Source organism: Littorina saxatilis, linkage group LG6 (genome assembly GCF_037325665.1).
Source record: "Littorina saxatilis isolate snail1 linkage group LG6, US_GU_Lsax_2.0, whole genome shotgun sequence".
Classification (NCBI taxonomy): Eukaryota; Metazoa; Mollusca; class Gastropoda; order Littorinimorpha; family Littorinidae; genus Littorina; species Littorina saxatilis.
The window spans coordinates 41876424-41892089 of record NC_090250.1 but is presented as its reverse complement, the minus strand read 5'-3'; the positions used below and the strand labels follow the sequence as shown (position 1 = coordinate 41892089).

Below are 15666 nucleotides of genomic sequence, written 5' to 3'. Positions count from 1 at the left end.
CAAGCTTACATGGATAAAAAGACACACAAAGGCAGCATTTACTAACCGTAAAGATACTCTGGGATTTAATGCACAAGTGAATTCAGTCAACATAAAATAAAATAAATGTGATTATGACTTGAAATAGCTGAAAACGATCATTTTGCCACGCATAAAATGAGAGATCACAGGCACATGCCATTTCGGGGGGGGGGGGGGGAGGGGGGGATGGGCGATATGAGGGATGAGTTTTAATACAAGTGTCATTGCAGAAGAGCCAGAGCTCCTCCTCAAAATGTATGTGGCCTAATTTCTGTACACAGGTCGTAAACTATGGCAGTCCATATGTAAAGCATCCAGACGCTATTTTCTTCGCCTTCCCATGTTGAGTACTGCAAGTGAATATGCAAAATGTTCGGGTTGTTGGATAGCACGTTAGGAGAGCCTGATCTTCGAATACCTCAAGTTTATTTAAGTTTACCAACATTATTTAACGCCCGTCGCGTTGCCTTTTCGACGAGGGCATTAAGACATGCTCTTTGCTCCTTGCTTAAAGGCACACCCCTTCCCGTGTAAACAGTTGGGCTCACCATATCAGATCTAGCTTTTACATGGGATAAGACCAACCCTCCACTTGGTCACATACCACTACCGCCATGGGTACCAACCATGACGTTAAACATTCGCTTTTATGCATTCGGTTTTCGCAACTTTGTTCAGACTCTCCTCGCGATAAAGATCCCAAGCTCACAGCGAAAATCCAATGGCTTGGAAAAGACAAACACACGCATGCATCAGCGTCTGACACTGTCTCACATCATGACCATCGCATCTCGATACTTTGACAGGGCAGGCGGGACAAGCTGCCGGCAAGTCGATTAGACAGTCAAGTTGCACTTGTCCGAGTCAAAAGTATCGGACCTTATCATCAGGGCATAATTATAAATACCCTAATACAGGCCAATTGGTTTTAAAAGGACGTGAAACGCAAAAAGCCAGTCAGTTCTTCAGTCTATCAGAAGACAGAATCAGCTCTGTCAGCCTTGTGGTCGTTCCGCTCTGCTGACCTGCCGGGCACGTGAGCAGCGTTCCGCATGGCTGACCAGCGACCCAGGCAGCAGCTGCAGACGGCCAGCAGGATCACCTCCAGGATCTCCGTCACCGACAGGATGCTGGCTCCCAGGAACAGACCCATGTGACCGCCCATGTCGCCTGACACACACAGGGTGTGAGAAACAAAAGGGACGTGAGCGCTCTTTAATGCATACGAGTAGGACATGTTATGTGCAACAAAAGCAAGTGAGAGTTATGCACACAAAGGAAGATTTAGCTTTAGCTTTAATGATATAAAGGATAAAGCTTGTTTCTGAAATATGTTTGAGGTTATATAAACGTTGTACAAAGGGATCGGGGTTGAGGCTGGAGAGGTAATTATTTGAACATAAGCCTACCTGTCAACCTTTGGCGTTGTTAAAGAGTGAACATACAATATGTGCAGTGAACAACACACTGGTCCAGGTTGTCTCGCTTGACAGAAAAAACGATTTTGCTCTCCAGAGTATCAGATATCATTTTTACGAATGATAGCTCAACTCATCTCAACTCAACTTTGTATTACTAGATGTACCGATGGTATTTTTTTTCAATAGAATCAAAGACAGATAGATGCTGGTATGTTCACCTTTAAACCTCATAAGAAAAAGATCTTGTGAATGTTTTGTATTGTTATTTGAGTTTTACGTTAAATAAATTTAGATTAACGTTTCTTGATTAAGTGTCATAAGAAAACTTGCTACAAGGGGTACACACAAAAGTAAATAAGTAAATAAAACCAACAGCAAAGAATAGTGTACAGACTACACTCAGAATTCTTTAAGGCACGGTTTCAGTCACTGCGGTCGCCACAGTGCCCCCTCAACTTCTTTTCTTACCAAAGATTCCCATGACACTCATTTCTGGCTGTTGCTGCACGCCGCTTACTGTCAGTGTGTCGTAGTACACTCTGAGCTCAATGATGTTCTCCCTGTAACAGTGAATGATAACTTGGTTGCTCTCCAGAGCTGGGGTGGTATGCACAAGAAAGTGCCTAACTGTGTGGGGCCCAAATACTTGGTCGGATTGGTTGAAATCTTAAATAAATCTCAATTTTTGCCAATCGGATTCAGCGCTTGGGTTCCACCCAGATGGGGTATTTTTCTCGTGCACCACAATCCTGGTGTCCAGTGGGTTCCACGTTACGCGCGTCATGTTTTTCAATTTTGATTGCAAGGAAGTTTTTTTTAAAGAGATTGAAGTTATTTTATTTACAAATGCCATTTCCAAATATGTTCATGTAGATACAAAAAAAGAGTGCTTCGACAGATTGGTTATCTAAGTTTAGTACGTACATCACAAGCATTTTCAAAATACACCATTCGCATTACTTTGAAATCAGAGGATCTGACGTCGATTTGAACTCCAAGGAAAACGATTTAAAGACAGAAAATTAATACTATGTGTTTCTCTTAAATATTTGTACCGTTACTTAGCTGGAGTAGTAACGATAAAAATTAAGAGAATACATTAATTTTGATTCGTGGCTTGATATTCCTAATAAATATTAAATGACTGAACTACTCAACCCAGTATAATGTGCCTGTCTGGATCACTGATCCCTCAGCAAAACATTTAGTGATTATGTCTAAATGTTAAAAGGGGCCCGAAAAGTGGGTAGCGCTGTGCTATATGATAGCTCCATGACGCTCTCCCCATTGAGAAATCACCTCGAATTTCCCAGAGAAAAACCTCCACGGGCTATCAACTAAAGTTGGCCAAAAAATTATTGCAACAAATTTCAAACCCAAATTAAAGCATTAATCCCCGTGTCATTTCATTAAAAATGTATATGCCAGTTAAGACCGTTCACTTAGTCTTTAGGATCACCTTTTAGATTAAATATTTCCTTTACAGGGATCACGTGACCGCCGCTCAAGTAAGGGTACCCTCAAAATCGACCAGACAAAAATGGAAGAGCAGAATGAAAAATGGACAAAAAATCACAATAGGCAAATCTTTGCAACTTTGACATACGAGAAGAAAGTCAAACCAATTATCTACCCTGAACAGATTGTTTTGTTTTGCTACCTTGCGTATTTCGCGTGCTATGCTATTCCTACTGATGCAGGTGTCGATCGCAAGAGCGGTCAAAAACGGAACGTTTTACGTCAATTTTTATGGGTATCATGTCAAAAAGCGCTACATTTTAGCAATGACTTGGTGGATTTCTTTGAAACTTTCGGAATATTTTACCAACATACTAGAGATACTTCGTGCGAAAGTTTGGATCGTTACGGTTGTTTATCCAGATGTGACGCAATGTTTCGGAAAATGTTGTTAAACTTGTCATAGGATTGTTCACTTGTATTAAAAAAAAAATTATGACTTTGTATATCTACAGATAAATGATTGATACAGATTCTGTCTAAGTTTCATTTGCGTGTAGCCGCTGGCGTTAATTTGCTAGTCATGCAAACACATGAGAAACAAGAGGCGAAGCCTTCAAGGCTCACGTAAGAAATCGACAAACAGTAACACAAACTCAATCACTCCGTCACACATACACACACACAGTACACACAGTACACACACACACACACACACACACACACACACACACACACACACACACACACACACACACACACACACACACACACACACACACACAGCAAGAGCATAGGTGAAACTGTGCAAGAAAGCGAGACACTAGATCTAGATCTGTCTGTCTGCATGTAGCCTACTTACATGGACACGACTGCCAAATAGTCTCGGCCCGCTCAAAATAACAATCACCGAGACTTTCAGTAATTCCATCGCGTGACGTCTAACCCTCGTACGTCATAATGTGACGTCAATGTAATATGACGTCTTCAAATGTTAAAGTTTCTACCACAGACATACACACATACATACGCACGCACGCACGCACGCACGCACGCACGCACGCACAGACAGACAAAAGTTAGCATCGCATAGGCTACACTTACGTGAGAAAAAAATGGAACGTTCACGCTGTTTCGCGCTTTTAGCTGTTATCGCTGGGTGCGGTCACGCTTGGCTGGGCATCGCTGTGGCACCAGAATCATCGCTTGAATATGTAGCGTGTTGGATTGGATTGGATTGGATTGGATAAGATTTATAGTCCAGTGAGGTTACCCTCATGGAAATTCGGGCTGCTTTCTCCCTGGGGAAAGCGAGCTGCCATACAATATACGGCGCTACCCATATTTTTTATTTTTTTCCTGCATGCGTGTATTCATGTTTCCTGAGACTTAATGCCGTGTGAGATGGAATTTTTTTTACTTTATTCCAAGTCCCACGGGTATTTGATGGACATTTTTATCTATGCCTATACAATTTTGCCAGGAAAGACCCTTTTGTCAATCGTGGGATCTTTAACGTGCACACCCCAATGTAGTGTACACGAAGGGACCTCGGTTTTTCGTCTCATCCGAAAGACTAGCACTTGAACCCACCACCTAGGTTAGGAAAGGGGGGAGAAAATTGCGGCCTGACCCAGGCCTGAACACGCAACCTCTCGCTTCCGAGCGCAAGTGCGTTACCACTCGGCCACCCAGTCCCATGTTTACAGGCTCAGCAAATTTGCGTCAGTGCTTACACGCACATAAAACTTTAGCAGTGTGTGTATCAATCATTTTTCCAAAGACATGCAAAGTCATGAATTTTTTGGACCCAAGGGAACAATCCTATGACGAGATTAAAAACTTCTTTCGAAAAATTGCATAACATTTTAACACTTGAAACACATGTAACAATCCATAATTTCGCTCGAAGTATCTCTAGTATGTTGGTAAAATATTCCGAAAGTTTCAAAGCAATCCACCAAATCATTGCTAAAGTGCAGACTTTTTTGTCATGATACCCCTAAAAAATGACGCAAAAAGTCCCTTTTTTGACCGCTCTTGCGATCGACACCTGCATCAGTAGGAATAGCATAGCACGCAAAATACGCAAGGTAGCAAAACAAAACAATCTATTCAGGGTAGATAATTGGTTTGACTTTCTTCTCGTATGTCAAAGTTGCAAAGTTTTGCCTATTGTGATTTTTTGTCCATTTTTCATTCGGCTCTTCCGATTTTGTCTGGTCGATTTTGAGGGTACCCTTATTTGAGCGGCGGTCACGTGATCCCTGTAAAAGACATATTTAATCCAAAAGGTGATCCTGAAGGTTAAGTGAACGGTCTTAACTGGCATATACAGTTTTAATGAAATGACACGGGGATTAATGCTTTAATTTGGGTTTGAAATTTGTTGCAATAATTTTTTGGCCAAGTTTAGTATCCTATCTAACGTCTTTTTTGGGTGATCCGATCTCACCTGACATAGGCCATGTCGGCTAGCAGGTTAGAATTAAACATGTGCTTCACGACAAACTTGGAGGCGAAGTCGGTGAAAGACATGGAAGCAGCATAGGCGACCTCGGAACATGGCAGGTTGCAGTCGCATGCTTTCACTTCCTCCATGGATATCTTCTCTGAAATAATAATTATGTACTTATGAGATTAGAGAAAATCAAAGTAAGAAAAGACCCAAACACAGACATAAAAACAACATGGAAACTAATTTCTAATTGTGTGTGTGTGTGTGTGTGTGTGTGTGTGTGTGTGTGTGTGTGTGTGTGTGTGTGCGTGCGTGCGTGCGTGCGTGCGTGCGTGCGTGTGTGTGTGTGTGTGTGTGCTGTGTGTGTGTGTGTCTGTCTGGTTTTTGTGTTCGCGTGATGGCATGTGTGAATACGAATACGAATACGAATACGAATACTTTATTATCTCATACAGAGAAATTTCAGTGTGGTGCACATTAAAAGACAAAACAAATAATAAGACAACAGATAAAAATACCATACGAAGCGTGTGTGTGTGTATGTGTGTGTGTGCCTGGCTGTCTGGTTTTCTGGCTGGCTGTCTGCCTGTCTGTCTGCCTGTCTATATGTATGTCTATCTGTGTGTCTGTCTGTCCGTATGCCTGTGTGATTTCCAAACAGTAAAAAAAATATCAAAGAATTACTATCAATTTTGACCAAAGACACATTTTTCTCGTCAATCTGTCCAGTACGTTTTGAAAATAAGACTAAAGGGGCGGGGATATAGCTCAGTTGGTAGCGCGCTGGATTTGTATTCAGTTGGCCGCTGTCAGCGCGAGTTCGATCCCAGGTTCGGCGGAAATTTATTTCACAGAGTCAACTTTGTGTGCAGACTCTCTTCGGTGTCCGAACCACCCCCCGTGTATACTGCATTGGGTGTGCACGTTAAAGATCCCACGATTGACAAAGGGTCTTTCCTGGCAAAATTGCTTAGGCACAGTTAATAATTGTCTACCATACCCGTGTGACTTGGAATAAGGCCGTGAAAGGTAAATATGCGCCGACATGGCTGCAATCTACTGGCCGTATAAAATTTCATCTCACACGGCATCACTGCAGAGCGCCTAGAACTGTACCCACGGACTATGCGCGATATAAGACTCATTGATTGATTGATTGATTGATTGATTGATTGATTAAATTGGCACGATCAGACCGAAATCAACTTTTCTCATAGAAACAGTCTTTATTTCAATATTCTTACAAATGTCTTGCCTATCCATCTACTGAGGATTGTACCGGCATTAGGAATGTAGCAAGTTTCGAGGTCGTCTATGGAGCAAATTTCGTCATCACCTGAAAAAAAGACGAAAGGGTTGTCAAAGTTACAAAACAGTGCTTGCAAATTGCTCCATGAATCTTTTGCATCTACAGAGCAAATTGTATACCACGGAAAAAAGAAAACACACACACGCGCGCGCGCGCCGACACACACTCACCCACACACGCACACACACTGAGACTCACACACCCACACACACTGAGACTCACACACCCACATACCCGCGCGAGCGCATGCACCACACATGAACCTTCAGAAAACCAAAATGGTTTGGCAAAATTATAACAAGAGAACAAGCTCACACTATTCAAAAGCACGTTGGTGTGTGTCGGTGTGTGTGTGAGAGTGTCTGTGTGTCTGTCTGTGTCTGTATGTGTGTGCCTCCCTGCATGCGTGCATGCGTTTGTCTGTTTCCCCGTGTGTGTGTGCTTCTGTATATGGACAACAGTATGCATCTGATCTTACCAGGATCAAAGAAGTGACGGCATCCACACAGCTGCACCAGTCTATGTGTGTAGCAATCCTTCCAGCACGACTGCTCCGTGTAGCTGTAGTTCCGGAACCGAGTCAAAGGGGAACGGAAGTCAGGACTGCGCGTGTCCAAACAATATGTGTCACCAAATGCTTTGTACGGCTTGCCCAGGCTAGTTCTCTGTGAAGAAAGTATGGGAATTATGTTCAGAATCTACACACACACACACGTACACACACACACATACTCACACACACACACGCACGCATGCACGCACGCACCCACGTACATACACACACGAACCCACGTACATACACACACGAACGCTCACGCACACGCTCAAACGCACACACGCACACATGCACGTAACACTCACACACACACACACACACATAAACACACATACACACACACACACACACACACACAAACACATCCACACACACACCTGTTCCCTCCTGATAACCACATCAGTGCAGGTGCCAGGCCTGACGAAAAAGCCACGGTTGATCAGCAGTGGAGCTTCATCGGGTTCGTGTAGTAATACCTGTCAGCGTTAAAAGAAAGCATTTTGTTTTTAGCTCGATAATAGTATTAGTAGCAGCAGGATAAGTAACATCATGTGTGTTAATTATGATGATGTTGGTAGTAGCAAGAGTCGTGAGTTTGTAGCAGTAGAAGTAGTTATGCTAATTAGTGACTGACCATTTGGGTGTAACGTCCTTTTAGGCCAGTTGATTTAAACAGTATTTTATTCATAAACACACACGTGATAATATAACAACATCATTAAAAGGAGTACAACAAGTTTAAAACTTATGGTAAGTCCTCACATAAACATGCCAGAAATTTCATGGCGGGATATGATCAACGCGACAAATCTTTTTGGGAAAAAAAGAAGAAAAAAAAGAAGAGAGAAAAAGAAACAAGTCGCGTAAGGCAAAATTACTACATTTAGTCAAGCTATGGAACTCACAGAATGAAACTGAACGCACTGCATTTTTTCACAATGACCGTAGTCCGCCGCTTGTGCAAAACGGAGTGAAACTGACGAGCCTGTTCAGCGCGGGAGTGGTTTCGCTGTGCTGCACAGCACGCTTTTCTGTACCTCTGTTCGTTTTAACTTTCTGAGCGTGTTTTTAATCCAAACATATCATATCTATATTTTTTGGGAATCAGGAACCGACAAGGAATAAGATGAAATTGGTTTTAAATCGATTTCGGAAATTTAATTTTGATCATCATTTTTATATTTTTAGTTTTCAGAGCTTGTTTTTAATCCAAATATAACATATTTATATGTTTTTGGAATCAGGAAATAATTTAAAATAAGATGAACGTAAATTTGGATCATTTTATATGAGAAAAAATTATTACAATTTTCAATGACCAAAGTCATTAACTAATTTTTAAGCCACGAAGCTGCAATGCAATACCGAAGTCCGGCCTTCGTCGAAGATTGCTTTACAAAAATTTCAATCAATTTGATTGAAAAATGAGGGAGTGACAGTGCCGCCTATGAAAAGCCGGATATGACGTCATCAAAGGTATTTATCAAATAAATGAAAAAAAAACATTCGGGGATATCATTCCCAGGAACTCTCCTGTCAAAATTCATAAAGATCAGTCCAGTAGTTTGGTCTGAATCGCTCTTTGTGTTGCGATTTTCCATCATCATTATCAACATCATCATCATCATTATCATCATCAAATCATCATCATCATCATCTTCATCATCTTCATCATCTTCATTTACACCATATAATCATTGTAAGCATTAGTGTAAACGTTGGTATCGTGTGAATTTGACCGTCGATCATTTTACATGTGTAACCTCAATTAACATATTGCATGTTTCGCTTTTGATTTGTATGTTGCTTACTTTGTTATTTTGTGCTTACTTGTCGATTGTTTGCTGGGTCGTTCGTTTAATTTGTTTATTTGTCATGTTGCTTTACTTCTTTATCATTTATTAGACATTTGTATTAGAAGTAAGGACCGGTTGTAAGAAAAGGCGTCGCCTTAAACCTCTATCCTTGAAAAATAAAGTTCCATCGTCATCATCATCATCATCTACACACACACACGCACAGACAGACACACACACACACATACACCATGACCCTCGTCTCGATTCCCCCTCTATGTAAAAACATTTAGTCAAAACTTGACTAAATGTAAAAAAAAAGAGAAAAACAATAAGAAAAACTTTGTTTTCATTATCGAACACAATCTGTGTCAATACCAAAAACGAAAACAAATAAAAAACAAGTCGCGTAAGGCGAAATTACTACATTTAGTCAAGCTGTGGAACTCACAGAATGAAACTGAACGTAGTCCGCCGCTAGTGCAAAAGGCAGTGAAAGTGACGAGCCTGTTTGGCGCGGTAGCGGTTGCGCTGTGCTTCATAGTGCTCACGCTTACTGTGCCTCTGTTCGTTTTAACTTTCTGAGCGTGTTTTTAATCCAAACATATCATATCTATTTGTTTTTGGAATCAGGAACCGACAAGGAATAAGATGAAATAGTTTTTAAAACGATTTCGGAAATTTAATTTTGATCATAATTTTTATATTTTTAATTTTCAGAGCTTGTTTTTAATCCAAATATAACATATTTATATGTTTTTGGAATCAGAAAATGATGAAGAATAAGATGAACGTAAATTTGGATCGTTTTCAGATTTTTAATGACCAAAGTCATTAATTAATTTTTAAGCCACCAAACTGAAATGCAAAACCAAAGTTTGGCCTTTGTTGAAGATTGCTTGGCCAAAATTTCAATCAATTTGATTGAAAAATGAGGGTGTGACAGTGCCGCCTCAACTTTTACAAAAAGCCGGATATGACGTCATCAAAGACATTTATCGAAAAAAATAAAAATATATCCGGGGATATCATTCCCAGAAACTCTCGTGTCAAATTTCATAAAGATCGGTCCAGTAGTTTAGTCTGAATCGCTCTACATACACACACACACACACACAGACAGACAGACACACACACACACACACACACACACATACACCACGACCCTCGTCTCGATTCCCTCTCCATGTTAAAACATTAGTCAAAACTTGACTAAATGTAACGAGAACAAAAAACACAACAAAATATCAAGAAGTAGATGGGCCCCAAGTAATATATTTAAAGAGAACAACAACATCAAGCTAAGGTGTCCCAAAGCGGTTTGATTTCTCAATAGAGCTTTTGACAACAACAAAAATAGCACTATTTTCAAAGTTGGCCTATATTGGGTAATACGCTGAAGATATGGTGTGATACTTTTGACTCGAACATTCCCAAATCGGCTGCCTTCTTAGACACACCGAGGTACGATCATGATAATGAGAGACAAGAGATGATGCATTTAGTGTGTCTTCGTGTTTCCAAAGCCCTCAGATTTTCGCTGAGAGCTTAGGATCTTTTTTTGTGCGCATGTGTACACATGGGGGTGTTCGGACACTGAAGAGAGTCAGCACAGCGTTGACTCCGAGTATTTAAAGTAATGTACATGTCAGTCGAAATGTTGTTTGTTCAATACTAAAAAAAAAAAAAAAAATTTCTATCTTACCAAAGTAACCACCCTTATTTTTACAGCGACACTGGTAAGACCACCCTTAATATGCACACAACGTCAATCTGGGTTTGTATATTTTCTGGATGCCACGTAATACTTTTTTCTAGTCATTGGAAGCGTTTTAGGTACACAATTCGTAACGTCTAATCTTATCAGGTTTACCAACCTGATAAATACAGTCCTGACTGATTGTCTGGAGAAAGAGGAGAAGTCTTGCGCTATGTAATACACCATACAGGCGTACATCTTATGAAAAAATTATCTAATGCTATCACGAACATTCACTGGGTGTGTCTGGACAAATAATGGAAGTCAGTACTGCGCTCAGTCTGCAAGCACTTCATCCACGGCGATGAAACCGGTACCACGTTGTGTTTGTTTTTGTAAATATAAAGGAATATTGAGCAACTTCCGTGGAAATAAGGCCCGATGATCAAAATAGGACTGTGTGCGACTATCCAATCACAAACACCGAATTCTCCCACGTGTCTATATGAACAGCAATATAATGTTATCACACACGCCAACCTTTAAACCAGACTGGGTGTGTCTGGAAAAGTAGTAGAAGTCTTGTTCGATGTTGAGGATGACCCTGAGACCACTGACCGGACCAGAGTCGGTGGAGTTAAACCTGGGTATGTCCTGGTTGGCGTTAAATGTGAAGCACACACCTATATCGGTCAGCGTAGCGTTGAACAAATCCTCGCATGGCATCTTTTGAGTCCGGAACACACAGTATCTGTTGACATACCAATGGCATATACAGTGGTACCTCCATGGACGGTCCCTCTGTTTTACGGCTCCCTTGATATTACGACCCTCTTTTCTCTGACGGATTATTTGTCCTTTTATTTCTTAGTATTTGTTACGTCTATATTACGTCCCCTTCTCTGTTACGGCAAACGACCGAACATCAGTGGACTTATAACAACTTTTTTTTTTAAACATTCTCATGTCTTTGGTTTACTTAAAACTTATATCACATAAGGATCGAACACTCCATTCCGCGCGTAAAAACATTTCAGCTCACCTGGCCAGGATTGTATATGGGATAAGGTCATCCTTCCACTTGGTCATATACTAAAAATGAACAGCCTGGGTGCTCTTTGTGAACAGTGGGATTTTTTTTCTAATGAATTGATGTCGTAAAAGCTTAGGAAGCTTTCTAGAATATCAATTCATCACAAGATTACATATAAGTCGAGCCAGCTGTGAGGTAGAGTCTATTTGTCATTGTTTCTGTTTCGAACAAACCACACACACAAAAAAATAAGCACACATCGACTCACTTGAACATGTCACTCAGCCTATGTGCAGCGTCGAGAGCAAACGCCTTCAGCTCTTCCCCCGTCTCCACCTTCGCCGTTTCCATGGTGCTGACGGTCAATCCTCCCGGCTGCGCAATATAGTCGTGAAGGTACGCGAAGTCGCTCATCTTGTACAGGAGGTCTCTCAACCGTTGGTCGTTAGGAATCCGAGTTGAGTGGAACTGGTTGAGGTTGCAGATGGTGGTTGCCGGGAAGGGCACGGTATCCGCTGTGTGCGCGTGGACGACTGTGACTGTGGGGTACTCCACGTAGCGCTTAAAGTGGAGGTACATGAGCGTGGTGAGGCCGCCCAGCATGGCGATCATCAGGAACACCCACAGACATCTTAAGTGAGAAAGTCACAAAGAAGGTCAAATTTTTCAAATTTTTCAAAATTTCAATTCTCTGCTTGGCAAACAGACGGTTTCCAGCCTCCCCACCACCCATGACTCTAAGGACCTGCCAACTGTATTTTCTGACTACTTCACTGAGAAGATCGAAACCATCAGAAATAGCTTTCCTCCACCAATGGCTTCGCCTCCGGCTTCACAATTCTCTGGTTCTTTGTTGGATAGCTTCACTCCTGTATCTGAGCAGTTTGTTTTGAAGATCTTGAAGAACACAGTGCCAAAGTCTTGTGAGCTAGACCCCATCCCCACCAACTTGTTTTATGAAAACCTTGACCTTTTTCTTCCCATCATAACCAAGATAATCAACTCTTCTCTCACTTCTGGCACTGTGCCAATGGACTTGAAAACTGCAGTAGTTAAACCTTTGATCAAGAAACCATCTCTGGATAAAAATCAGTTGAAAAACTATAGGCCTGTTTCCAACTTGCCATTCATTTCTAAAATTCTGGAAAAAGTATGCTGAGAGAGAGAGAGAGAGGAGAGTTTGCATGCGAATTTTGCATGTGAGTTTTGCGTGAGTTGCGTTCGACACGATCGATCACTCTGTTCTGCTCTCTCGTCTCGAATCTGTTTTTGGCGTTCACTCTACCGCTCTTCACTGGTTTAGTTCATATCTACAGGGCCGTAGTCAGTATGTGTCTGTCAATAATCTCTCATCTCCTCCATCTCCTCTCTGTTTCGGCGTTCCCCAGGGATCAGTTCTAGGCCCAGTTTTATTTGTACTATACACCACTCCTCTCTCTGCCGTCATCAAGCAACACGCAGTCAATCACTACCTCTTTGCAGACGACACACAACTCCAAAAAGCATGCAAGCCTACAGAAATCCAAGCGGTGACGCACACTCTCCAAAACTGCACTTCAGATATTAAATCATGGATGACAAACAATATGCTCAAGTTAAATGATGACAAGACTGAATTTCTTCTTTTCTCTGGAGCTTCCTCTTCGACCACTTCCCTTCCAGCCTCCATCACAGTAGGTTCTAGTGACATTTCTCTCTCTGATAGTGCTAGGAATCTTGGGTTCATCATGGACTCCCACCTCTCAATGAAACAACACATCAAAAAAGTCTGTCAGACATGTTACTTTGAGATCAGAAGAATAGGTTCCATAAGAAAATTTCTCACTGCTGATGCCACTAAAACTCTCGTTACATCCTGCATTCTGTCCAGATTAGATTACTGCAACTCCCTTCTCATAGGCTGCCCTGACTCCACTCTCCAACCCTTGCAAAAAGTACAACACTCTGCTGCACGTCTCATTTTCAGAGCACAGCATCGACAACCCTGCACTCCTCTCATGAAAGAACTTCACTGGCTTCCTGTATCTGAACGTATTAGGTATGAAGCTGCCTGCTTCTGCTACAATATCATCTCTGAATCAGCACCTGCCTATCTTTCTGAACTGGTCTCCCTCTACACTCCCTCTCGCACCGTTCGTTCTTCTGATGATGCTCGACTTCTCCGTCAAGGTCGCTTTAAACGCAAGGCTCATGGCTTCCGCACGTTTTCGTATTATGGACCTCAGTTATGGAATTCACTCCCCTTTCAATTACGTCACTCTCCATCCATTTCATCTTTTAAGTCCAATTTGAAAACTCACTTGTTCCAACAACATTACGGATAGTTCCTTAGTATAGAGTCTGGGGATGTGAGATGTGCATAATGTGTTGTTTGAATCTGACAGTGATTGTATGATTTTTGTATACATGTATTGTTGTCACGCGCTTTGAACTTCTGATAAGGCGCTTTATAAATGCCCGTTATTATTATTATTATTATTATTATTATTAAATTAGTAGAGCCTAGGTACAAGTGGCGAGGATTCCTAGCTTGGCTATCATCAGAAACACCCACAGACATCTGAAAAAAGAAAGTCACACGTTTTTCCCACCGTTCTCACCCTTCTCCTCATCACCTCCATCATCAAGGAGACGTCTGTTGTTGTTGTTGTTGTTGTTGTTGTTGTTGTTGTTGTTGTTCTTGTTCTTGTTGTTGCATGTGTTTTGCATTACGACGAGGACGAGGACGAGGACAAGGACGATGATGGAAACAACGACAACAACAATGATGACGACGACGACAATGATGACGATGACGATGACAATGATGACGACGACGACGATGATGATGATGATGATGATGATGATGATAATATGTTATTTTGTTAATTTGCTTGTTAGGTGGATACTTAATTTGTGACTTACCGCCTGAAACTGTAGAGCTGCTTGTCTCCAACTTGCGCGACACCATGCACACTGGCCGTCTCTCTGTAGTGTTTGACCAGGTCAACCAAGTGCCCACTGTCCTGGCTGGTGTCCACTTTACTGTCGGCTAAATCGCCTCCTCCGGCCATCTGAAGTCTGTCCTCACTCGCCCCTCTGCGAAGGCTCATTCCATGGATACTTCTCTGGCGGAAAGACAGTAAAATCAACCCATTATGGATGTCTTCAGAGCTAAATGGTAACACGATTGTTAGACCTTCTTACAGTTAAAAGGGGAGACGCGGGGTCTAAAGAGGACAAAATTTGCTTTTTAGCCAAATCATTTTTTTTCTTGGTCCAAATATATCAGAAAAATATACCTGATAGCAAAATCTGATGTGCCGTTGCCATGAAAACCTCCCAATATGACCGCCATATGTGACATGTTTAAAAACCCATAACTGCGTAACTACCTGTTTTTTTCCCCAGTGTTGTGTTAAGAAAGGATTTGTTCGCAGCAGGATTTTAAATTGTTGTTGTTATTTTGTTTGCAAATGTCGTGTTAAATATCACCAATTTAAAAATTTCGAATCCTAATAAGTTCAAAAAGACAAATGACATCCCTGTTGTGCGCAAAGTAAGAATCCGGGGCAGAGTTGGAATAATCGGGATTTCCCGAAACCTCATTTGATTTCCAACAAAGCGCCGCATTTCCGGAAACGAGCTGCCTCGTTCTAGAAATGGCAACCCTTCGACCATCTTGAACACACGGCCAATACAACTGGCCTTGACACGGAACGATCCAAGGGGGGCAATCTCAGTCATCTGAAAGAGGGAAATCCAAACGCAATTCGCCTTGTTCGATTTTATGGGCTTGGACGATAGAGAAAAATAAGGAAAGCAAAAGCTGGAGTCCAGTCTGGACGAAACTGCTATCAAGAACGCAGAATTGATTTTTTCTGAGGTTTTTTTAGCCGTAAGCGCCATGTTTATCGGAGCAGGAAACTCTTCCAG

At 41.6% G+C, this 15666-nt stretch overlaps 1 protein-coding gene across 1 annotated transcript; it reads right to left on the bottom strand.

Annotated features, from left to right (window-relative positions):
• Positions 1–327: 327 nt before the first annotated feature.
• On the bottom strand, positions 328–14854 carry LOC138969246 (acid-sensing ion channel 1A-like). The gene is made up of 9 exons (XM_070341992.1): positions 14656–14854; positions 12020–12382; positions 11259–11469; positions 7601–7699; positions 7146–7332; positions 6638–6694; positions 5356–5512; positions 1911–2002; positions 328–1191 (listed from the first exon to the last, which is right to left on the bottom strand). The coding sequence occupies exons 1-9, from the start codon at positions 14841–14843 to the stop codon at positions 995–997; spliced, it is 1551 nt and encodes a 516-aa protein (XP_070198093.1). The 5' UTR covers positions 14844–14854; the 3' UTR covers positions 328–994.
• Between the last annotated feature and the right edge of the window lie 812 nt (positions 14855–15666).

Coding starts and splice junctions, on each gene's coding strand:
- LOC138969246 (XM_070341992.1), bottom strand. CDS start 14,843: ATGAGCCTTCGCAGAGGGGCGAGTGAGGACAGACTTCAGATGGCCGGA. Junction 6,695..7,145: donor CCGTCACTTCTTTGATCCTG/GTAAGATCAGAT, acceptor TCTTTTTTTCAG/GTGATGACGAAATTTGCTCC. Junction 5,513..6,637: donor TTGCTACATTCCTAATGCCG/GTACAATCCTCA, acceptor TTATTATTTCAG/AGAAGATATCCATGGAGGAA.